Source organism: Halichoerus grypus, chromosome 11, assembly GCF_964656455.1.
Source record: "Halichoerus grypus chromosome 11, mHalGry1.hap1.1, whole genome shotgun sequence".
NCBI classification, from domain to species: Eukaryota; Metazoa; Chordata; class Mammalia; order Carnivora; family Phocidae; genus Halichoerus; species Halichoerus grypus.
This window is the reverse complement of record NC_135722.1, coordinates 92,021,914-92,048,196: the sequence shown is the minus strand read 5'-3', so window position 1 is coordinate 92,048,196 and position 26,283 is coordinate 92,021,914. Positions and strand designations below refer to the sequence as shown.

The following is a 26,283-nucleotide window of genomic DNA, read 5'->3' as shown; positions in this document are numbered from 1 at the left end:
AGCAAGAGACTTCCAATTTGTAAAGTGGAGAGAAGCCCCTACTTGAGAAAAAAGATGGAAAGTTCCGCACCTGTAAATAAAAAGATACTTGAGTATGATGCTTACCAGTAATTAAGTGATACCAACAGAACCATCAGAAGAGCACTCTTCTCAGGGTTTTACCTAGGGCAAATTTCACATCCTTATTCCTCAAGCTGTAGATCAAAGGGTTAAGCATGGGAACCACGTTGGTTTAAAAGACTAAAGCAAATTTATTCTGGTCCATAGATCCAGGAAAAGAGGTTGTTAAATAGGTAAATGCCCCTGATCCAAAAAACAAAGCAACAGCAATTATGTGGGAGCCACATGTGCTAAAGGCTTTGGACTTGCCCTCAGCAGAAGGAATATGGAAGATATTAGAGAGAATCAAGGCATAAGAGATGAAGATGCTGATACTAAATATTGAAATGACAACTCCCACAACAATAAAAAATACCAGCTCATTGACATGGGTGCTGGTGCAGGAGAGCTGCAAGAGAGGGAGAACTTCACACAGATAATGGTGGATGATGTTGGAATTACAGAAGGTCAGTCTCAACATGCTTCCAGTGTGGGCTATGGCTCCAGCAAACCCTATCACATGTGAACCAAACATCAACAGAGAACAGACCTGAGGGGACATGGTGACCGTGTACATCAGAGGGTTGCAGATAGCCACATAGCGATCATAGGCCGTTGATACCAACACATAGCATTCAGAATTGACAAAGAAACAAAAGAAAAATAGTTGAGTCATGCATCCCACATAAGAGATTACATTTTCTGACACAAAATCATTCAGCATTTTGGGGGTAAACACACAGCCATAACAGAGATCTATAAAAGACAAGTTGAAGAGGAAAAAGTACATTGGAGTGTGAAGGCTAGAATTCAGCCCAATTAAGGTGATCAAGCCCAAGTTGCCCACCACAGTAAACACATAGATCCCTAAGAACAGGAGGAAGAGGGGTAGCTGGAGCTCTGGTTGTTCTGATAATGCCACTAGGATAAACTCAGTCACTGAAGAGTTGTTTCTCAGTCATTCTCTTCCAGGGAGCTCTCTGTAGAAACAAGTGATAAAATACATAGATTGATAATAGGCACAAGCATGACTGATGGAAGAAGGCTCTAGAATATGAGCCAGTGCATGGATGTCCTACCTTTTCACTCTCTTTTCTCATCTATGCCCCCTCCCCTAGTCAAGTTGTTGACAATGTTCCTGTGACTATATCTCAGCTCCCCTGGGCTAGAGTGTGTTCTTGGGCACAAGAATTCTGTCCCTCTTGAGAGGTGAGGAGGTGAAATACCTGCATTGATTGTCCAAGAACTATCAGAAGGACACCCCAAGAGCCAGGAATACAACCTGAGCCCACAGGCTTAGGCTCTGAGAGAAAGGAGCTCTCACGTCCCCCATTGTCTCCACCCATTCTCTGCCTCCCTCTCCCACTCTGGAGAGAAAGCCAAGAGTGTCCCCTACTGTCTCTACACACCCTACCTTCTTCCTCTAAGCCCCTCACTCCATCTCACATTTAAGTCAGTGTTGAGAGCAGGGAAGGGATCAATATATTCTAGATGTCTTGGTTGTGGGTTTAAAAGAAAGCCATCAGGGAAGATGGGATTCAGACATTTACTTTCCTTCTCCCTGTCCCCACTCAGTGCTGGACCTTATGCAATCTTTTTTTTCCATTAGCCCAAAGGAGAAAATGGTGTTCATGCATAAAGCAGGCAGCCTCTAGTGTTTAACTCTTCTGATTCCCTCAGTGCTGAGAATCAGACCTTTTACAGACCCCAGTCACCAAGGTGCTCTGGGAATAGACTAAGATTTCTGTTTGTGGATTTTCCCAGATGGTCTACACCAACTTCAGGAGAAAAAAAAAAAATAGCAACTCTCATTTTTACCAGAACCTCAGCTGCCATATCACAGAGAAGTTTATGCTACTTGATGATCTCAGGGGTCTGCTTAGACACAGTTTCCCCTGGAATTTCTCAGAGATTTGTATCTATAAGGAAGGAATTGCACCATCTTTGTTTATAGTCTGGATTACCTAGCATCTTGGGACTCAGGTGTTCTACTCAAACTTCCCTATTACTCCAGGGATTTCATGCCATTCACTGCTGAGTGTGGGGCTCATTTTTCTTCTCCATTAACTCTTGGCACTTAAGCTTGACTTTAAAGGAAAATGGCCTAAAACTTATTTTAGCCACCATTTCCAAATATTCCAAGGGAGTTTTGCTATGTAGAGAGCACCTCAGACAAAATGTTTCTAACAGCCTGAGCTGCTCAGAACAGTGGAGACACCACACCATCACCACCACAAACACCACCTACCCTCAGCTCTATTAAGGGCCACAGACACGCCTTTGCTATATATAAGGAGATTAAAATATAACAACACATATGCAAGGAAGCACACACATACACCTGCATAAAGTTACTCTATGGATGTGTGCCGGCCGAGATGTAATAGGAGATGTACCTAAATGTTTTAATCCTGTCATTCTCCAGATGATAAAGCTGCTCTCCATATGATCTGCTAAATGAATATTCTAAGAAACATTCAAAGGCATGTAAGCAACTGCATTTGTAAGTTAACTGAGGCTGCCTAAAATAATCCCAGTTTTTCTGGAATAGTTCTGATTTACATCTATTATCCCTGTATAATTATTAATAGCACACTCTCTCACTCTCAAAAGTGTCTGGATTTGGATAAGAAATTATATGGTCACCCTACTAAAAAGAGCATAAGCAGCTATTCAGGTCCTCTGGTCCCTACTTCTCCTAGACCCACTGACCTCCATCCCCATTCTGACTGAGGGAGTACCTCTCTGTCTTTTACCCTCCTTGCCCTCAAAGTTCTCCTTGACTGAACCTACTCCTCCTGACCAACCAATATTATATCTTCAGTAGACTTATTTTCAAAAATGGGAAGGGCACTTGCTGCAAGCTGTTTCTGATTTATACCTAGCCAAAAACTCTAAAGCAAAGAAATACAAACCCTAGCTACCTGCGTAACATAGGTGGAATGGGAATAGAGGGAGAAGAATTATGTAGGTACAAGGATTAAACATTGGTACAATTTTACATTGTAACCATTGGTATAATGGTACAACATTGTTGAATATCATTGTTTATGGTACAATAAATTGATTAGTAATATTTAACAAATTTGGACATATACATATGTCAATTCTACTCCTAGGTGCATACCCAATAAAAATAAGTACACATGCTATCTAAAGACAAGAAGTGGGGGCGCCTGGGCGGCTCAGTCATTAAGCGTCTGCCTTCAGCTCAGGTCATGATCTCAGGGTCCTGGGATCAAGCCCCGCATCGGGCTCCCTGCTCAGTGGGAAGCCTGCTTCTCCCTCTCCCACTCCCCATGCTTGTATTCCCTCTCTCACTGTGTCTCTCTCTGTCAAATAAATAAAATCTTTAAATAAATAAATAAATAAAGACAAGAAGTTTCATAGCACCATTATACATAATAACCAAGAACTGAAAACAACCCATATGTCAATCAACTATAGACTGGATAATAAATTGATATTAATAAAATAGAATTCCATATAGCCATGAAAGTTAATAGCATAAAGATCACAAACCTATTATGAAGCAAAAGAAGCCAAGCACAAAAGAGTACATACTTTATGATTCCATTTATATGAATTTCAAAAATAAGGAAGCTAATCTGTGGTGTTAGAAGTCAGCAGTTATTCATACTTGGTCTGTCAGAGGCTATTGACTGGAAAGGGATATGAAGGATGCTTCAGGGTTGTTGACATGTTCTGTTTCTGATAGGGGTGCTGATTACATGGATGTGTTCAATTTGTAAAAATTTATCACGCGATATCCTTATGTTACACTTAAATGTTAAAACAGATTGAGAACAAAAACAATATTTTAATAAATCATCCTGACAAACTACTTCAACACTAAAATTACTAAGAATCTTTGAGCCATAATTCCCTAATTTGTAAAATGGGAATTTATTGAGCTAACAACTCAGTATGGTAGCACATGCAAAAAAAAAAAAAAAAACAACATCATTTTTATTTTTCATTCATCTTGTGTCTCTTAGAATAAAACTCCCTTTATTTCTTATATAAAGGGAGAAAATCAAGTGGTAAAATAATTAATGTATATGAAGCAACTATAGGGTGCCTGGCATTATGCCATTATGTTGGATGTTTTCTGATGTAATATTTTATTTATCTTTTTTTTTTTTTGTAATATTTTATTTATAACAACTATACAATGTGCATGTGTATGGAAGATTGTTTTGTTTTTTCCAAAGATGGCCATACCTCTGTATGCACATGCGCGCGCACACACACACACACACACACACATCTGGCATCCCACATGTTCTTGGTACAACAGGACTGACACTCCTCAAATAAAGAGATGGGATCTATGTTCCCTACCCTTGCATCCAGGCAAGGATTTGGGATTTCTCCAACCAAAAGAGCATGGCAGAAGGGATGCTTTGTGACTTCAAAGGTTCAGCCCTAAACCGGTACAGCTTTTACCTCCCTCCTTCCCTCTCTCTCTCTGTCTCACTGTCCCCATTCCCCCCTTTCCACTCTTATTTCTCTTTTGTCATCCTCTAGCCTTCAAGACAGTTATATTGGAACCCCCCGGCCTTGTCTCAAGATATACTACAGGACAGCAAGTTTACGGTCATTTACCCAATATTAAGGGGGTGCGGAAGCCCTCTAGGACCTGTATGTTAGTTGATAGACATCAGGGGAAAATACTCAAGGGAAATGGCCCAGGGAATTTTTAGTACAGGTTTGAATTACTTAGTCCAGTTCCCCCTTACTCCTCAGAAAATCTCCTTTTGTTTCCATATTAGATGTTTCTCGTTTATTTTTATGAAGAAAATAGGTATTTCTTTTTAGTACACATAATTTCATATCCACTGTATTTCCCCCTCTTGAATAACAGTTTAGCAGATGTGTGGCAATGGCCCAGCAATGAAAGACTAAGAATTATCTCTGTTCATTAGAGTAGAAATCAACTTACTCATTTATTTATCATCCAGTAAGTATTAAGGCCAGCTATTTCCAGCACTCTTGCAAACTTTATACTCAGACAAATCTCCCCTGATGGAACAAAACTAAGAATTCTGGGTAAAATATAAAAATCATTTATCTATTAATGTTTGAGGTGGCAGAAACTAAGTGAATTCCTGTGAGAGCAAAAGATAAAAGATAAAATAATAATTCAGAAGGGTACACAGCACTGGACCTGGAGTTTACCCTTGGGGAACTAGTAGACTCCCTATGGCCCAGAGTTGGGTTTTAATTGAGTTGCCTGTGCAGAACATAAGAGATAAATCCTGGGATAAATCCTTTCATGACTAAACCTTAGAAGCCTGGGAGTTTGGAACCATTATTAACTTGTAATACTGGATCTCCAAAATGAAACATCTTCCATGGCTAAATTAGAGAAATTAAAAAAAAAAAACCCCACATAGGAAGAAGGCAAAGATATGTGTCTAAGTTGTCCTTGGCTCTGGGAAGAGAAAGAGCTAAAATATCCCCTGAGAACTTCTAACAACCTCTGCATTTCAAGCAAAAAAAAAAAAAAAATCATATTACAAATATAACAAAAAAAAATATCCTCTCCGGAAAATACAAGTTAGCTCCAGATATCAAAGAATTTCCCCAGATAACTATCTGGGGATCATGAACTCTTTTTTTTTTTTTTTTTTTTTTAAAGATTTTATTTATTTGAGAGAGAGAGAATGAGAGACAGAGAGCATGAGAGGGAGGAGGGTCAGAGGGAGAAGCAGACTCCCTGCCGAGCAGGGAGCCTGATGCGGGACTCGATCCTGGGACTCCAGGATCATGACCTGAGCCGAAGGCAGTCGCTTAACCAACTGAGCCACCCAGGCGCCCCTGGGGATCATGAACTCTTAATGAAAAGCACGAACCAAACACAAAATAAGCCACCAGGAATGAAAATCATCATTAATGATAAACCACAAGCTACAGGACCAGATCTGCAAAATTATTAGGCTTATCAGGGACAGAATACAAAATAATTTATTTCATGTGTTCAAAAAAAAAAAGAAAAAGCAATTGAAAGTGTAATGAAGACCCCATCAAAATTGACAGGGCAGATTTTTAAAAGAATCAAATATGAATGTGTGAGACAGCCTATCACACACAGGTGAAGAGATAATAGGTACACTGGAGGGTAGATCTAAAGAAATTATCCGGAAGTCAGCATCAGCCATAGGAAAAAAAAACTATGAATTAGAGATATAACTTAAGAAATGTAGAAATAGAGAAGGTCCAATAGATATAGAGAAAGCATTTGCCACATTCTAGGGCCTGTGTTTTGCTCTAAGAATAAAGCAACAATCAAAACAGACACAATTCCTGCCCTTTCAAATATATAATCTAGATATACACCTAGATACCCAAAATAAACAGATACTTGTACATAACTAACTAGAAATGTTAACTGTCCAGCATTAGTACTCCTTTTATTTTGGGAATCTGCCCTTATGTGAGCCTTGTTTGGAACCAGACTCAGCCTCCTTCTGTGAAACTTCCCCAAAGAACGTAAGACTGAACTCAGCCAGTCAGATGTTTCCATGAAGGACTCTAAGTCTGGGACAAGTGACACAAAGAAACAGGAACAACTTACATTTCATTTTGGCAAAGACAAAGACAGTAAAACTACCAATTGATAACGTGGTGCCAATAGAAGCAACCAATGCAGCCTAACCAGATGGTTCTGTGGTATAACTTGGCTGTGATTCCACTACCTGGCTTCCCCCTAGACCCTGCCTGGCTCCAAAATCTGGTTCCCCAGCCTCCTCTAAGAGTCTGTTAATTACCCCCAATTTCTTGCCAGTTAATTCCATCTTTTGCCAAAATTAACCAGAATCAACTTCTGCTGTTTGCAGTCAATAACCGTGGCTGGTATAATAGGGACTGGACATTCAGGGAGCTGTAGACAGGGAGTGGAGACAGGGAAATCATTCAGGCTATGGGACAAATTTCTCTTATCCCCAGGATGACTGCAGACACATCTACTAAAATCACCTTCTTAGAGGGATCTAACAGACTCCCTCAAAGGTTTGCTCTATTTTGAATGATTTTTCCCCTTTCATGGAAATGTTCGGATATGGTTTGAGGATAAATGAATAAACATTTCCAGTTCCACAGATTATTCTTCATACTCCTACACAAAGTTTTTAAAACTTTCAATTCTTCGATGACTCCTCTTTTTTAATAAGCTTCATTACACTGTTTAGTAGAATGAATAATAAACTTCTTTGCTGGCTAAAAAGAAAGGTATTCCATGAATTATCTGGCCAGCTTTTTTAATGCAATGTGGGCCATAGCAAAAAATAATAATTAAAAAAGGGATTATATTTAACATCTAAGGAAGCTTATGACACAATGATTATTTTTATTAATGATTAAATAGCTAGTATTTGTTTAAATTGGGCAGTGTTATGGTAGGGTTCTGTTTTTCATGGACTCTATTTTCACTTTATTGCTTTTGATAATTTCATATGAAATCAATACATGGAATAGCTTTCTGCACACTTTTTAAAACTTGGGAAATGATTTTCCCCTAAAAAAAAATCATTATAGGGTATTCTAGAAAGTATATCTTTGGTTTTTTTAACAGGTTATTTTGTGCTAGATCTTTATTCAGAAGCGTTCTCTAATTATTACATTGTTACTATGGAAATATACAATCTGTTTTATGATATGGTTTTAGAAATGCATTGCTATTAGGCTTGAGTATAAGTAGAAGGTTACCAGCAGAGAAAATCAGGAGGACATTCTGAGCAAAAGGAATCACAAAAAGAAATTAAAAGGCCATTAGAGGGAAAAAAGCACTGCAAATTTGGGGAATGGCAAATGATATTGAGACTTGAATTATTGTATACATAGCAGGGAGGGATGGGAGATAGTTGGAAAGGGTTAGTGGTGATAATAAATAATATCTTTCTTCCACTTCTGGTTCCAGAATCAATTGAGAAATTAGACATAAAAGTCAGAAAAAAAAATCCAGCTTTATTGCTGATAAAGTTGAAAGACCCAGCTTGGATGTACAGTAGGACCTTATAATTCCTTATGGCACATCACAGACTAAATTAATGAATACAGGTCTAAACCAAGCTGGACAAAAGTTGGTATTCTCTTGTACTTATGAAGGAGAAGGTTTACAGATGGAAGAGATGAATAGGAATCCTGAGAATGTGCCTGTCCTAACCAGAAATGGGGCTAGGGGCCATAGGCTCAGCCACACTGAGCCACATAAGTTCATTCTCCCAATTTCTCATCAATCCTATAAACTATCCCTTTCTTTTGGGTTAGAGTGGGGATGGTAAAGGAGAAGAGATAGGGTTGCTTCTTTATTTACCCGCCTGGGATGTAGAGACTACCTTCCTAGGGAAAGAGAAGTATAAAGCATAAATGAGGCTAGAATGTCTAGAGTTGGACTTTTGATAAAAGATGAAGGAAAAAGATGGAGACCAGGAAAACTGAACTAAGGTAGTGGGAGGAATATGCAGAATTGACACTAAGAATAAATCAAAGACAAAGCTACTCTTAGAATTTAGAAAAGGAATTTAGGATCATCAGATGAACATATCACTGTTAAAAAACTCTTTGAAAGAAGGAAACAAAGTCTTTCTGTACAGCAAACAGAAACATTTTGCATCATTCCACTGATTTTTAGCTTTAAATACAATGAATATAGTCATTGAAAATAATGATTTTGATGAAAATTTAATCACATGAAAAGCTGTTTACAATATGTTACAGGATGAAAAATAAAGTCACAAAGTTGTACTTAACATGATCACATCTGTCTCTATGTATGTATATATACATATAAATATATGTTTATATAGTATAAGGTTACCAGCAGAGAGTATATAGAATATATAAAGAGAGAATATATATATATATATATATATATATATTTATATATATATATATTTATATAGTATGTGTGTGTATATATATAGTTTTTGCAAAATGGTCTAAGTCATCACAGCTATACACACACACAAAAATATTCTGAAAGAATATACACTAAAATCTTAGGACTAGTTTTCTCTAGGTAGTAGAATCATGGATTTTTTTTTTTTTTATCTTTTGCTTATCTCTACCTTAAATACTCCTATAGTTCTTGAGCATTACTTTTGCAAATTTAAGAAAAATTATTTTTAAAATTAAATTAACAACAAAACATTGCAGGGGCACCTGGGTGGCTCAGTTAGTTAGGCAATTGACTCGGTTTCAGCTCAGTTCATGATCTCAGGGTCATGAGATCAAGCCCCACGTGGGGCTCTGTGCTCAGCAGAGTCTGCTTGGAACTCTCTCTTCCTCTCCCTCTGACACTGCATAATTTAATATTTTAAGGTCTCACTAGGGATTTGTTCAACATTTATTTAGCACTTTCTATATCTGCCAAGCATTAAAGTCTCTGCATGTGTTAGATCACCAGGTTGAGGTTTAGAATATAACCTCAAATAAATATTTTCTAAATATATTACTGCACAATCCATATTACAGGAGTTCAGCAGGTCCCACACTTATTTATATTACTGACCCTATTAGTTCAATGCAGTAAATAAGGAGAAAAATCTTTAGGGTCTTTCTCTTGACATATCTTTTTGGCAAATTTTTCTAAATGAAAGTGAATGTATGAACTTACCCAGCTCAAAGGCAGCAAGAACTTAGACATTACACAAGACGAATATATGTGCTTTTTCTTATACACACAGACTGAACCTCTGGAAGGCAGCAAGTGTTAAGGGTATGGGCTCTAGAATCAGACAGTCTAAATTCAATTCTTTACTCCACCACTTACTATCTGTACAATCTTAAGCAAGTTCCTTAACTGGTAGAGAAGATTAAATGAGAACGTGTATGTAAAGTCCAAAGGACATAAAGTTTCCATAATATCATTATTGGGGTTTGAAGAACATGAGTCTCTTGAGTGTGAAACTCTTGTCCACCTTCATTCTCAAGTCATGCAAGTTTGGAAAGTGAGGATGAAAGGGAAGGGTAGTCACTGCAAGCAAGATACAATGTGAAGGAAGGAAGCAAATGGGACAAGGAGTCCTGTCTTTAAGGAAGCTAGACTGAATGGCATCAAAACCAAATTGTGTGTACAGAGTCTCAGGACTTTTTTCCCCTCTCACTCCAGGCCCCACTTCTTCCTTTCATGGGGTTTCACCAATCATTGAGGATGTTGTCATGCGAGTTGGTATAAAGTAGTGAGAAGGGGACCACCAATGACACTCAGGGCTAATGGACTTTGGACACAGAGCATTGGCCCATTCACAGAGACCAGGTCTACCATTTGTACACACAGGTATCCTCAAGGGAAAAACATGTAAATGAATATCTTATAAACATGAATATTCTCTCATTAAATACCTACTTGCAGAATTACCTAAGTACAGCTCATTCCACCTACCATTCATATTTTGGTTTAAACACCATTTGTCTCTAAATAGAACCAATGCTGGGGCAGGGAAGGTACAAAATCAGCCTGAAACATATTGTTTTGTTGCTATAAAGCAACAAAGTACCCAAAATCTAATAGAGAATTATTAAAAGAACATAGGAACTAGTATGAAGAGGCTCCCATTGGATAAATCAGGGACAAACTGAGCATCAAAATAAGCGATGACAATAATGAATCATAACCCATTAGATAAAATTGGAATTCATGAGTCCACAATAATATGAATGAATAAACAGATGAATGAATGAATAAACAGATGAATGAGTGAATGAATAAATAAATACAGAAAGAAAGGTTCTTCCTGACAAAGTGCCAACTAACAATATTGAAGGGTTCATGGAGTGAGAAAATCTCCACTTTTCAACCATCAGAGTAATATTGTTTCAGGCAAGAATTATCAATGGATGCTAAAACTGGTGTGTGAAGAAATGAACAAGACATTTCATAGTTTCAAAGTATCTCTCCACAACTTTAATTACAGAGGGAAAAGTAGTAATTTTCCTCAATAAAACTACTAGGAGCTTGCAAAGTTCCAAAAACTGTATTGTCAAATGTCTCCAGAAGTAAGTCTGACAGGATATGGAATATATTCATTTGTGACAGTAAAGAAAAAGGAAAGCGCTATTGTGCCCTGCAAAATCAACAAGGAAGAATCAGGCTATGGTCTTGGTGACTTTTTTTCTAATTTAGCTTTTGAACACAATCTTTTAGGCTTAGTCTGTTATTTGGGGGAAAATGGGAGCTACATACATGAATGATTCATTTTTTTCATTGTACAGTTTTTTCTTTGGTATGTTGTCTCTGGGATATGAGTGAAAATGGAGAGTAGTACAGAATGAATGCACAATTATTGGTATTTTATAAAATTGCTTTCAGAGCCAGTGTTCAATCAAATAGTGATTTAGAGTTTGCTTAAGTCAACCATTTTATACAACACTATACTTGACCATAAAAAGGAGTGGAAAGTTGGGATTTACAAATCTAATGTAGAGTCTGGTTCTGCTACAGCCACTAAATGTGGAGGATATATCAAAATGGACACCAGGGACCCTGCTCGCACAGAACTTACAGTCTGATGTGTAGTGTAAGTGTATACAGAAAAGTAAATGAGCAGTGGCCCTACATTTTGACCAACACTTAATGGGTTAAGAGCAGTGTACTATGAGAACAAAGAGCAGGAGCATTGAAAGAGAAGAGAGGTGGGAGAAAGATACTCCAGAAAGACACCTCACAATAGATTATCCCAACGGGAAAGCTCCAGAGTATCTTCCTTTCCTTGGATCAAAAAGATAACCAGAGTTATGATGAAGCCAAGAAAAAGCCATTTAAGAAACAAAGGGGTGAAGTAGAGCAGAATTTGCCACTCCAAAATATGTCTCTTTGGCATAAGGATTATCTTAATCTGATTATTTTTAAGAAAACAAAGACATAGAAGAAACTCTGGAAACTGGGCAGAGGTTGCCTCTTTGTGAGGGAAATTTATATGTATAAGGGAAATCTCCATTTGTAAGGGTGTCTCCCCCTCTGTACCAAGAAGAGGGGGATGACTAAATCTCTAGAAACTGTTATCAATGGAGAAAGTAGCAATTTAAATCTGCATAACAACCATACCTTCATTTACTGGACTTTGCCTGATTACCATAAGTGATAACCCTCCCCCACAACGTCTTCTTTTGTCTTTAGCTGGAGATGGTATTTAAGGTGGTGGCTTGGGCCATTTTTCCTGAGTATCTCCCATGTATATAGGAGGTATACATGTTATTAAAGTTCTGTTTGTTTTGTCTTCTGTTAATCAGTCTTTTATCACAGGGGAGTCTCAGCCAACAATCTAGAAGGATAGAGGGAAAATTATTTCCCTCCCCTACAGGGAATATGTAAGAAAGAAAAAGAAGGCAGAAGAAGACATTCTCAGTTTTGCTCCTGTTTTTCTCTTCTTTATCCATTCAGATACCACAAGTAGTTTATGAAGTAAAAAGGAATAAAAGATATAAAAGAAGACAGTAATACAAACACCACCACTATCAAAATTAAAGGTAATCAGTTTTTATGAGTGACACCCTTATTAGTACAGAATCTGGCCAAGAGTAGGCCATCTGAATATGTTTATACTGCTAGTGAGAGTATAAATTGAGATAAACTTTAAAGAAGGAATTTTGGAATAATATTCAATAATCTTATGTCATTCAGTAATTCCCTGTCTAAAAATATATCCTAATTAGGGGAAAACTCAAAGACTTATTGAATAAGTCTGTTAATCATTGTTTGTAATTTGGGAAAACAAAAATAACATACAGTAGTAGAAAATTGTTAATGAGATATAATACATCCATATACTAGAATTTTATGCAATCATAAAAATCGAGTTGGAAGCAAGAGATCAGTAAAAACAAATTCTGTGAGCTGTGTCTTGGATACACACTTATGTAACCAGAGCCAACACTCCCTTGTTTTCACAGCATGTCTTTCTCTCTGCCTCTTTTTGGCTACCCACAACCCTTCATATACATCTTTCCTGCTTTTTTATTCATTTATTTATCCAGTAACAACCCCTCATTCCCTCCTTTGCGAATTAGATTTCATTGGTAGATATGTTTTAAAGCAGCTGCTCATAGACTGAAAACAAAGACAAGATTGTGTACATATGTGCAGGTGTAACCGAACTCAAGAGGTTCACCACTTGGGGTGCACTGAATTGAACACAATTCAAGGAAGTGTTGAAAGCAAAGAACTTTTTATTACTTGTTACAAGTAAGGGGACAGGAAGATAGCTCTCAAAGCGCTGTCTTCCTGTGGGGTTAGTACAGGAAGCTTTTATTCAGTGGATTAAGGGGCAGGGACAGGGATCTTGCATATACAGTAAGGAACTTAATACATATTCCATTACTTAGGCACTTTGGTTCAACTGCACATGCCTGGCGTGTCAACATGCTAGTGCATACATCATATGTTCAAAATACAGTGGAAAACTCTGCCCATAAGAGATCTTAGTATTATAATGAGTTAAAGGTAACTTCAGGACAACTTGGGGGGGCTTCTGCATGGGTCCTGAGCTCCAAACCAGCTCAGACTGGCCTATGCTATCAGAGGAAACACCTAGCCTGGCATTTCCTTGTCAGGAACTGCTGGTTCTGCAAAACAAATCATATTCCTTCCCTGCTTTTGTCCCTTTGTCCCTTCTGCCTCCCCACTTCTGCTGATAGCTTTCAGCCCTCTGACCTGAGGAACTCACTGTTGCATCTTGGCTAACACAAATACTGTGCATAGAAAGACTGTCTTAAAACATATAACCAACAAGCAACAGGGGCAGACCCTGGAGAGGGTAAAGAAGGACCAGAAAATTGAGTAAAGGAAGACTTCCTTTCACTGAGTATTTTTTTAAAGATTTTACTCATTTATTTATTTGAGAGAGAGAGAGCACAAGCAGGGGGAGGGGCAAATGGAATGGCAGAGGGAGAGGGAGAAGCAGGCTCCCCGCTGAGCAGTTACTGTAGCCCACTGGAAGGAAATCGGGGAAATAAATATCACAATATTGTGCTCCACTTGTCCTCTGATTTCCTCTCCTGATGCTGCCATTGGCTTCACCCAACCAGAAGAAACCAGAGGGTCAGGGAGCCCATTGACAAGATCCATTGAACTTGAAGTAAGGTACAAAGAAACAGAGAGTTGATCTAGAGAGGCACACAGAGAATACCTCACATAGTCTCTGTCACATACAGTACCATTAACAGTCAGTGGTCATTTTCTCTGCTGACTGGCTGCTGTGTGGTACTAACCTAATTACTGGCTTGTAACACAATGACCCCTCTATGGTTCTGAAATATTCTCCAGATTTTTAGCTGACCCCTGAGCTTCAGACTTCTCCACTCAGGTTTTAAAAGCACAATTTGAAACAAGGAAATGATTGTGTATTAAAAAATTCCCAAATCCTGTACTTCATAACCTTGACATTTTCTATAAGGTCGTCCAGCCAGCATGACCAAATCCTTTAAAGTCCAAGTCCCTGAAGCTCCACACCGCTGTCTTAGGAGGTACCATGCTTGCTGCTGTCTGGGTCCTAGCATACTTCCCCAAGTACTCTGAAAAATTCTTCAAGAATTTGGTCATTTAGCCAAGACCATCTCAACAAAGTTTTATACCTCCTACCTTCTTTGCAAAAATGTGGTATTTAAAATTAGCCCTTGAAAAGTTGCATGAAATTTCTGTAGAAAGAACCAGATCTTAACATCCTAGATCAGTTCACATTTGAAATGAAATCTTCCAGTGCTGATGAAGGAAGAAAGTGAACCATAGTGGAAAGCAACTAGTATTAGAAATCAAAAGCCTACTGATGAGCACTGGGTGTTATGCACAACTAATGAATCATTGAACACTACATCAAAAACTAATGATGTACTATATGTTGGCTAATTGAACTTAAATTAAAAAAAAAAAGAAAAGAAATCAAAAGCCTATATCCTAGTCACAGTTGTGCTGCTGAATAACTGAGTGACTTTGGAGAAGGTACATAAACCTGTATCTATTCTCAGAAATATGAGAGAACTGATTAAATGATCCTTATGGTCCACTAAATGTAAGTACCCTGTAGTTTTAAGAATCTTCTTAAATTAAAGGATGCATAAAATGGTAAGGATGAACTTCTTTGAGAAAGAGTTAAAATTTCCAAGTAACCAATGGAACCTGAATCATATAAGGAAGGGGAAAAGGCCCTTTCCTAAGTATTAGCCCTTTCTCAAGAGAATGGTTTTTTGCTCAATGTTTTCTTCAGAGCAACTTTGACGTCCTTATTCCTCAAGCTATAGATTAGCGGGTTGAGCATGGGCACAACAATGGTGTAGAACAAGGAGGACACTTTCCCCTGATTCATAGGTAAAAGAGAGGATGGTTTGAGGTACATAAACGCCCCTGACCCAAAGAAGAGAGAAACCGCAATTATGTGGGAGCTGCAGGTGCTAAAGGCTTTGGACCTGCCCTTGGTAGAATGAATACGGAGAATGCTGGAGAGGATGAGGGCATAAGAAATGAAGATGGTAACTGTAGGCACACCAATATCGATGCCCACAACAACAAAAACTACCAGCTCATTTACATAGGTGCTGGTGCAAGAACGCTCAAGAAGGGGAAGGATGTCACACATGTAGTGGTTAACCAGATTGTTGGCGCAGAAGGTCAGTCTTACCATGCATGCTGTGTGGGCCATGGCCCCAGCAAACCCCATCACATAGACACCCAACAGGAGGAGTAAGCAGACCTGAAGAGACATGGTGGCCGTGTACACCAGTGGGTTACAGATGGCGGCATACCGGTCATACGCCATTGCTGACAGGATGAAGGACTCAGAGACGACAAAGAAAAGAAAGAAGAAGAGCTGAGTCATACATCCTGTATAGGAGATGATGTTCTTTCTCAAGACAAAACTCATCAGCATCTTGGGCGTGATAACAGTGGAATAGCAGAAATCTATGAAGGACAAGTTGAAGAGGAAAAAGTACATGGGGGTGTGTAGGTGAGAATTCAGCCCAATCAGGGTTATCAGGCCCAGGTTCCCCACCATGGTGACCACATAGGAACCTAGAAACAGGAAGAAGAGAGGGATCTGGAGTCTCGGCTGGTTGGTTAGGCCTGCAAGGATAAACTCTGTCACAGAGGAGTTCTCAGCTCCCATTCTTATTAAAGGCATTCTGTGGGAACTAGAGGAAAGAGTCTCTTAGAGGGGGAGAGAGAGAGAAAAGAGAGAAACAGAGACAGAGACCCCCCTCTCTCCTCCCAGTCACCTCCCGTTCTTGAGAACTGGATCCACACAGAGAGATTTTGGACTTCAGCAGAAAGGCCTCTCAAGATGCCTGTGGGTCTGTTCTCATGGCCCCCTAAGGACTCTTCCACTGGAGCACCCCCTGGAGGATGGACCTTTCTCCATGGTGAGGGCAGATGCTGCCAGGAAGAATGGTCTCAAAGATGAGCTGAGGAGTCTCCCGTGTCTTTACTTTGGTCCATTATTGTGTCCTTCCAACTCCAACTTCTGCTCAAGATTATAAAACCTGGAGCCAATATCTGGAGAGAGTCCTCTCAGAGGTTGGAGCCAGCCCAACTGTGCCTGGAGTTTCCACCTCGTGGTCACCCCAGACAGCGCAGAAAAGGGAGGTGGTCTTTCCCAAAGCCTTTACTACCTGAGGTTGGGGACTTATGAAAAGTTCAGCCCAGATTCAGTCGCTCACCCTCCTTCAGCCTAGAGCCCTAATGATGCACCTTTCAGTCCAATTCTTATCCACAATTGTTCAGACAGATAAATGGGTGTGGTGCTAACACAGGTAAAGGAACTAAGCACAGACCATTTTAGCTCCTGTTCTGTTTGAAGGATCAGAATTTGGACTGCCTTAGAATTTGTTCTGAGCTAAAGAGGGTGATACCTGATGGAGGCTTTGCCCTAAGGCTGTTTCCCAGTTTGTAGAAGGGAGACCCGTGCCATCTGGTGACAGGAGACTGAGCAGTTTTATTCTGGATTTAAGGATCTGGGGACCTGATTAGAAGTAGAAAGTCAGAGGATCCCTCGGGACCCCATCTAAGGTGCTCCTGAGATAGCATTTGGAGCAAGTCTGACCCTAGAAACTAACTTTTTAAAAAAAGGAATATTTTCTTGTACCCTTGATAATATTTGAATGGGCTTTTAGAAACATTATTTATTTGTCCAATTAACATCTATTCAGTAAAATGCAAAGTATTGTGCAAAAATGATAACTTACCATTAATTGAGCACTTACTATGTATACCAAACATTCTTCCTGTCCTAGCACTTCTGTACTGACTCCAGCAGGCCAGAATCCAATACCATTTCACATACAATACTTCCTTTTAATTCTCCCTCAAATCCTTTGAACTAGGTTTTATCACTCCCATTTTAGAGATGCAGTAATTCACCAGATGTTAAATTACAAAGACCATATGAAATCTAGGTCCATCTTACTCCAAATCTGTTGTTCTTAATAATTGTGTTTAACCTCTTCCTGTGGGAAATAATGAAATATATGAGCAGGGTCCTTGCTCTCAGGGGTCTGACAATCTACTGGAAAAGATAAGCTAAAACACACCGAACTTATTTTACTGAAAAAACATGATAAGATCCAGAAAAGGTAAAAATAAAATGCTATTCAAGTTCAGAGAAGGACATTCCATACACTACTTAAATTTCAGTTTATCACAGAATTTGCATGATATCTAGTCCAAGGAGAAACAGAAACTCCCTGTGATCTCTTGGAATTTGAGCTTGGCAGTAAAGAGAAAACCCTGTCAGTTAAGATCATATTTTTCCAAAATTGCTAAATTGTTGGAATTCTTGATGGCCCCTGTCCTCCATCCTGTCAGCTCTCCTTCAGGAGGCTCTCAGTGCCCTCATGCTGACTCTCATGGCCTTGTAGCTTGACGCCTCTTCTTCCCACCAGACCCACCAACGTTTGTTTCCCTGTTTTGCTTACTTTGCTCATTTTCTAACTCTCCCTCATGACAGAAGTTATCCCACTGTGCCCCAGTCTCTTAGAGTCTTGCTTGAGCTCAGTGACAGCTAATTCACATTTTTGGGGTCTCATAGATTTGAAACAATATTAAAATCTAGTCCTGTGGTTCACAAATCTAGCTATACAACTGAGTCAGATAAATCTGTGCATATTAAAAGTACATATTCTCTTACTCCAATATAAACATAATAAATCAGAATCTCCAGAAGTAAGACTTTATAATCTGTTTTTTTCTTCTAAATCTATCCCTAGTGATTGGGATATTTAGCCAGGTTTGGGATTCACTGATCTAACCCTCCTACCCTACGTCTTCCAGACAGAAAAACTGAAGCCCACCAGTCACAAGCTGGTTGGTAGTAGAGTCTGGAATAAAACATGAATCTTTAACTCCTCCAGTTGGAGGGGTTTTCTAGCCTATCCAGAAGAAGCCTACCTGGTCTTTGATTTGGTTGACTACAATTCAGAGTACAAGTAAAGGACATAATTGGATGTCAAACCTGGAACAGCACCCCAGGGTCAGATTGGGGAGAAACTTAAATGCCAAGACATGTGTATGCAGTGTGAATCCATGGAACATTTTGAACAGAGGAATGGCATGACCAGGGGAATGACATGATCAGGTGTGCTGAGGAAGACCAATCAGTCTAATAGGCTATTGGATGTCAATGACTTGATACAATAGTCCCTCCAGGCAATGTTCTATCTTGTAATTCAGGCAAGATGCTTTAACTCAAAGCACAACAATAAGAAAAGTGACAAAGGATGGACTTTCAGAACGAGAAAGAGATAAATGGAGCAAAAGGCCTTTCTAAATGTTTTAGCACATTACAATCACATAATGTGGCTGGCCCCTGCCTTTTATAGCCATGGTGTCATCTACTGTCCACTCTGAACATGTTTACAAGGCCCTGAGTTCACATCCCATCACTAAGCTCTCTGTGTCAGACATTGTTTCTGCCTCATTTCAGCCTATCTTTTTGGCTTCTGCTGTTGCCGTGGCAGCTGGCTGCATGCAGTTGCATTCAAAACACAATCCACCAGCTGCACCACTTTCTCCTGCTTTCTGCCCTAAGATGTCCCTGCCACCACACACAGGCTGTCTGCCGGAATGCACCCAACCGCTCTGGTGCATGTGCAAACCTGGAAGTATGAAGGAGGTAACCCCCCTTGGGAGTCAGTGGATAAATGCTCTGTTCTTCTGTGTCTCTGGTGCTTTGTTCTTCATTGATTCTCAAAGGGGCCTCAGAGGGAATGATTGTGAATTTCCCATTAAGGTAAACACCTCGATAGCCCACCTTGGATTGGCTTCCCATCCTTCCCTGCTTCACTCTTCCTCTTCCCTCAGGTCACTTCCAAAAATAAGCTACATGCACACAAATCCTTGTCCCCAGCACAGCTTTTTTATGGAAACCCCATCTAAGGTGCTCCTAAGATAGTATTTGGAGCAAGTCTGACCAAAATATGCCTTACTCCACCTGGGAGGAAGAAGCCTCACCCAAACCTGTTTGATTCCAGGTCAGGAAACTAAATAAGAGTCACTAAATTTATCAAGTACCAGAAATTCCATGTTTCGGAAAATTTGTATGTCTTGAGTATGCCTGAGCAAAATGCCAAAATGCCAGAAGAAATAGGATATCAAATCATTACCAGCTTATACCCTCATGCAGATTAGCCAGAAAGTCATATAGGAGCTTGTCCTTAGATCTACTGCCGCTCTCCTCACGATGTTTTGCTGTCTTTGTGATCACCCATATACTTCCATGAGCTGTGGTGGATAGGAACTAGGTTTATCCATGTGTATATCTTTAAAACCAAATATCAAACCTGGCTTGCAGCAGCTCATAAAACATTTATTAATCTCATATTCTCAACCTTCCTCATCTGTAAAATGGGGATAATGATAATAGTCCATAAGTTTGTTGTGCAGGTTAAATTAAATCATAAAATGGAAGAGCCTAGCAAAGAGGCTGACATATGGAGGAACCTCAATAAATGTTATAGGAAATATACATAAAACATACATAAAATATATATCATTTTGGGAGGGAATGAGGGGAAGAAAAAGCTTCTAAAAGCTAGATGAGCCTGAAAGGGGCAAGAGAAAAGCTAAAAATATAGGGAGGAAGAGGAGAGCTGATTGCTGGAAATAAGATAAATTCAGGAATAATGTTTTTTCTTCAAAACTTTATCTAAGACCCAACTCTCCAACATAACTTAATCCACAAACAGGATCAGGATCCTTGAGTATTTCACCTGTCCCTACTTCCTGTTCCACCATGAATGACCTATTCTTCAAATAACCGTACCACAAAGGCCAAATTATGACGTCAGGTGAGGTTTCCTTCACAGCTTCCATGCTTCTCTTTCTGTGCCCATTTCTAGTCTTGGCAAAAATTCCTCTTCCCCAAACACACACAGTCCTAATGCTTGTTCTACCTTTGATTGTCACAAGCAGTTCTCAGGAAAGATCTTACAAATTCATCAACACAGTCTATGAAGGACTTGTTGGGGATCATCCACATTCCACACCTTCTTCCAGAAATTGTTTTTTTAATGAAGTCAAATTCTATAACCAAAAAAACATATCTCTATGAAATTTGAAACAGCACTCAATTGATGAAAGGTACATTTTGGTGGGGATGGGGCAGCTGAAGTCATCATGTGGTGGGTTTGTAATCAGAATTGCTTTGGCAGCTGTCTGTCCTACACTTGGCAAGCTAATTACAACTCCTATATCAGTCCTGTGTGTGTGCTCATGTCTTCTTGTGTGTGTTGGATGACATTTGTGCATTCCCACTGCTTGCCTGTCTTTCACACGAGGAATATATATTTAATCACTCAAGGCCTCAAGCACAAATCTTACACTTAGAAATTTGCCACTGCTGTGGTGATTACAATAAATCCCAATCCCTGCTCTCATTCCTACTGTAATCAACTCACAATTAAAGAAAATAAATCATTATTACAAACCTGAAATAAGACCCACAGGAAAAGAGCTCCATGGGGCACAGACAGCAAAGAAGACCCAAGCTTCATTAAAAGTTGACTTTTCTCTAGGAGCCTTAGAGGATTCTTGTTTGGATGATAGAACAACCAAGAAAAGTTTCTTTGGATTTATGTCACCTCAGAGCCTGTTGCCATGGGAACTACATTTCAAAATCTTCTCAACTGGGGCTTCACTAAAGTCATGTTCCTTGAAGAGCAGATGAAGCCCAAGCAGGAAGCAGTGTAGGAAGAACTATTCTTAACTGTATTCTTTTGTTGCAAAGTTGCCCTCTTTCCAAAACTTGAATCTCTATATAGTGCTTCTTTATTTATTTATTTCTATTTTTTCCATCTTTTTTTTTTCCATTATAATCTATTTGTGTCATTCCATGCGTGTCACCTGTAAATGCAATACAGTGTCTCTTATGCATTAACCCTCAGACTTCTGGTGGCACGATGCTGGTCCCAAGTACACTGACCATCACCACACACAGAGGAGTCCACGCACAAGTGACACTTCTATAAGAAGAGACACAGAACCTCACTGAAGAGAAAAGATGGCAGCTGAAAGATCTTTGTTTGAAATAGCCACAGTTAACTTCTGAGAAAGCAAATATCAAGGGTTATGTGGTTCTGCATATATTTAATCTCAATGTATTTTATTAAGCATTTTCACCTCCTTAACACATAAATCTCTACATAAATAATATACATTTTTAACATAGAATCCTAGACTCTAGACCTGAGAGGTCTATATGGGGGCAGGGCAGTAATGAACACACAGTGAACACTATGTACCAAGCTAGCTAGTTTTACATACATTATGTCATTTATAGGAAATGAATAATCTTCAGAAAGTACAGATTTGGCATGCTTAAAAATACCATCCAATGGATTCAAGAATATTAATGCTAGAACTAATATTTTACATTTTTTAAATGCTTACTACATGTCAGGAACTATGCTAAGTGCTTTACACAATTAATTCATTAGTTTTTACAAAAATCCTGTTAATAGGTATTATTATTATGCTACTCCACACAAGAACATTTCCTTGAATCAAAAGAATCAAACATACTTACCTCGTAGTTAAGACAGTCTAGTCTTTTTGAACCTCTAGGCATTTGTAGTGATGAAGGCATAAGCAGGATTTGCTAGATTAATGATCATGGGGGTGGAGAATGGAGATGAAAGTTCAAATATCAAAGGTGATGAAGATTTCAATTCCAGGACACAGAAAAAAGGGAAATAAAGAGGGAAAATAAAGAGCTAGAATTTAAACCCGAATGTCCTGTGCTAGAAGTATATCTAAGAGGGATGGTCAGTGAACGGCCATCAGCCCTACAGGGGAGCTTGGGAGATCATGGAGACGTGTATTGGGAAATCATGTAAGTAGAGGATCCCAGAAACCACAAGTCAAAGGTAAAGGATGGAACCTTTCTACACAAGTGAGGAAGTCATTAGTAAATGTGTCAGTGAAGACAAATGTGGTGGTTTTGAGCAGTCTTTGTAGCCAGATGATCTGGGTTCTGATCACATCACTCACTGGCGGAATAAGCTTATCATGTTTGTGTCTCAGGAACCCCATCTATAAGCAGAGATATTGACACCTAACATATAGGATTGTTCTGAGGATCAACTGTCATAACGTTTAATAAGTACAGTTGACCCTCAAACAATGTGGGTTTGAAATGTTGCAGGCCACACGGATTTGTTTCAGTACACACAGTACAGTACTATAAATGTACTTTCTTTTCCTTCTGATTTTCTTAATAACACTTTCTTTTCTCTAGCTTACTTTATTGTAAAGATACAGTATGTGATACATATACAAAATATGTGTTAATCAACTGTTTATGTTATCGGTAAAGGCTTCTGGTCAGCAGTAGGCTATGAGTTAAGTTGTGGGGGAGTCAAAAGTTACACACACATTTTTTTACTTCATGGGATTTGGTGCCCCTAACTCCTGCGTTGTTCAGGGGTCAATTGTAATTGTGAATTGAAGTATCACAGGGCCCTTATTCCTCTATTTCTTTTCTTAACCACTTGATCAGATTCTGCTGTTCATCCACTGCTTCAGGAGTGAATTTTCTGAGCCCCAACTATATTACAAGCCACTGCAAGGCACAATCATGTTGAAATGCTATTTAATTTACACACCCAATATTGAACACAATGATGAACACGTATAATGTTCATTAATACTTACTAAGTTCAGTAGAAATAAATATAAATATAGTTCAATAAAAGCCCAGATGTGACGGGGCACCTGGGTGGCTCAATCATTAAGCGTCTGCCTTCGGCTCAGGTCATGATCCCAGGGTTCTGGGATCGAGCCCCGCATCGGGGTCCCTGCTCGGCGGGAAGCCTGCTTCTCCCTCTCCCACTCCCCCTGCTCTCGTTATCTCTCTCTCTGTCAAAAAAATAAATAAAATCTTTAAAAAAAAAAAAAAAGCCCAGATGTGAAAAACTGATCAATTCAGGGGTACATTTATTTTTCAAATACTGAAGGAATTTCTTAGAAGTGTCCTATAAATAGTTATGTAAGCCCTTTTCTGAAAAAATAAATAATGTAGGTTATATATAACTGGTTTATATATAACTGTAAATATTTTTGACATTTTAAATATACTAATGTTGACGCTGAACTGACAGTCATGCCAAGTGATGTGTGCCTATTGGGTGTGACCTCTAGGATCAAGATATTTACAGAATAGAAGAAAGCTCCCAACATATTGAAGACTGGCAAAGGAAAGTTACTCAGTGACAGAAAGAGCTACTGAGCCTTCCCAAGTCGGGAGCTGCCCGGAGCTCAGTTTCATCATAGCCCACAGTTTGTGGCTCTTAAAATAGGAATCCATTTTTAAGTGACATTTAACTCAGCAATATATGTGCTATAAAAAGCAAATTACACTGACACTAGCAGTGTAAAATATATGATTTCAAGGTGTGTTAAGGGCATGCCATGTTCCAAGATCATGCTAGAGGGGACAAATACAAGGAGATAACATGGCCTCATTTAAAGGCAGTTTGATGGAAGGGGGGTTATTCTAGGCATTAGTGGAGATGTCTCAATTGATTTAAAAAAAATAAATCCTAAAAATGAAGATTCACCAACTTTGTAGGAAGCAACAGACTTAACTTGTTGGACAGAAATGTCTCAGAAATTCTAACTGTAGGAAGCCAAAGACTCTATTTTTTAACCTCTTGTCTGGTCAGGAAAGCCACAAAACCTCTGTAATGTTTTCTTGCATTTTTCAAAGGTTTCTCTAGAGAACTTCTCTAAAAACTAGTTTTAATCAAGAAGCAATGTGATAGAGTGAAGGAACCAGGATTAGGAGTCTAAAGACCTAGTTGTGTGGCCTTGGAAAACTAAAAATGTCTCTCAGTCTGGGATTTCTTCTTCTGTCCAAAGGAATATCAAAACCTGTCTTATTTACCTGGTGATGTTTTGTACAGAACAGCAGATGGCTTCTTCACTGCCTATCATTAAATGTTGAAGTACCTCAAATTTCCAACCTCGCCTTTCTCATCTCCTCAAACTGTAATTCCACTCACTCCTAAGGTTTCAATATCATCAATTGCTGTGTTAATTAACTGTTAATTGCCTTAAGTATTCAACTGCTAAAAGGACTCCCAAGATTCAAACCTTTATTCTCTAATAACAGCTTTATCTCAAGTAAAAAATACTGCAGTAGCAGAAGGGTATGCAATGAAAGGGTCCAGATATTTCTGGCACAGGCTTTCTTGCCCTCCCACCACTGGGTTACACAACATGCAGTTTGTCTTCAGGTCTTAAACCACCACCAGCTATATGGGAAACTTCTTGGTACCTAGAAGTCCAAGGTCTGCTACTCTTATACTGAGCGGTCTTGTAGGTGTAGTCAACGTATGTGACCAGCCTGAACTGTTGAAACCCCTCAGGCTCTGCTGAAACCAGATGCAATTATTATTATTATTATATTGAATTATTATAATCCAATTATTATTACTAGATAGTGTTGGCAAGCTGTCACATCCTGCCCAAACAGGATGTGACCCATGGTTATAAAACACCATTTATGTGTGGTTTACCTATGGAAACACCTATGAAAATAGGATTGGCTAACGGTTAGTACCATGCCCTAGGGAGCTCTGGAGATAAACATATAGTCACTCCATACTGGCTAAGATTAGCCCATTCTGTACAATTGATAGCTGCCAAATGTATTTGTCTAATTTATACTTACGTCCTGTACTGTAAGTATAAATGCTTGCTATTTTAAATGCTTACTATGTGTCACTCTCTCTAAAAATAATAATAATAATAATAAATAAAATGGAAATCTTATTTTAGCATCCTTTACCTAACCATCTACATGTATGTATTTGATTTTATATATACTTATATAAAATTGGGGGGGTGGATATGCACCTATACTTCACATGCTCTCAGAATCAGCTTCTTTGTCTTCCTGCTGGTTGCCTCATCATTAAAATATAATTGATATATAATATATGTATAATTATATATGAAATATAATTTTAACGTGTGCTAGGAACAAGTAAATATTTAAGACTCAAGCTTTTTCAAATTACAGCACTAATATGAATGGTTAACATTTCTTAGATGCTTACTATAAGCCAGGCATTGTACTGTGTGTATACTCTATCTCATTTAATTCGTAATGAAATCAATTCTTATACTGTTACTTGTTACTTGTTATTATACTAATTTTAGTATAAAAATTATACTAACTTTACAAATGAAGAAACTGAATTTTACAGAAGTTGCTAATTTTCTAGAATTCACAGAAGTGACAGGCCAAGAAGTAAATCCAAATTGTCTTAATCTAGTAGCCAAATTCTTAGCCACTGATAATCCATTTTCTTTGAGTTTGTAGTTTCTCTGTACGTTGGCCGAATGGTTTTGCCATAAACAAACACTTCAAATTTCAATATCTCCTAAAAAATAACTTTCTTAGACCCCCCTCCTTGCACTATCTGTCCCCAACTCCCTCCCTTTGGATGGAGCTTCTGCCATATGACCAAGGAAGGGATACAGTCCTGACAAATAATCAGTCTTCCCTGAGAATGTATTCCTAATACTTCTGCCTCCCCTATCACCCTGCCTCAGTAAGTTCAAAACCCACATTTAAAGCAAGAGCTTGACACTTATACCCCACTGCATAGTTTGAAACCCACTTTATGCCATATCTTAATCAATCCTTGCAATTCTGGGAGAATATACTATGTTCCTACTTTTCCAGAAAAGAA

At 38.8% G+C, this 26,283-nt stretch overlaps 3 protein-coding genes across 4 annotated transcripts in view; all 3 read right to left on the bottom strand.

The window, feature by feature from the left end:
* LOC118555230 (olfactory receptor 8B3-like) overlaps positions 1 to 26,283 on the bottom strand; it is a 238,155-nt gene that overhangs the window by 57,609 nt on the left and 154,263 nt on the right.
* LOC118555234 (olfactory receptor 8B4-like) lies at positions 134 to 4,337 on the bottom strand. Its single transcript, XM_078059110.1, is given in 2 exon segments — positions 134 to 1,052; positions 4,324 to 4,337. Coding segments are annotated over 2 exon segments (933 nt in total).
* LOC118555226 (olfactory receptor 8B8) lies at positions 15,267 to 25,148 on the bottom strand. Of its 2 annotated transcripts, XM_078059184.1 has the most exons (2): positions 25,137 to 25,148; positions 15,267 to 16,187 (listed from the first exon to the last, which is right to left on the bottom strand). In XM_078059184.1, exons 1-2 carry the CDS (start codon positions 25,146 to 25,148, stop codon positions 15,267 to 15,269), a joined length of 933 nt encoding a protein of 310 aa, XP_077915310.1. The 2 variants fall into 2 exon arrangements, with proteins under 2 accessions (XP_077915310.1, XP_035979145.2); XM_036123252.2 differs by lacking the exon at positions 25,137 to 25,148 and having other exon boundaries at positions 15,267 to 16,214.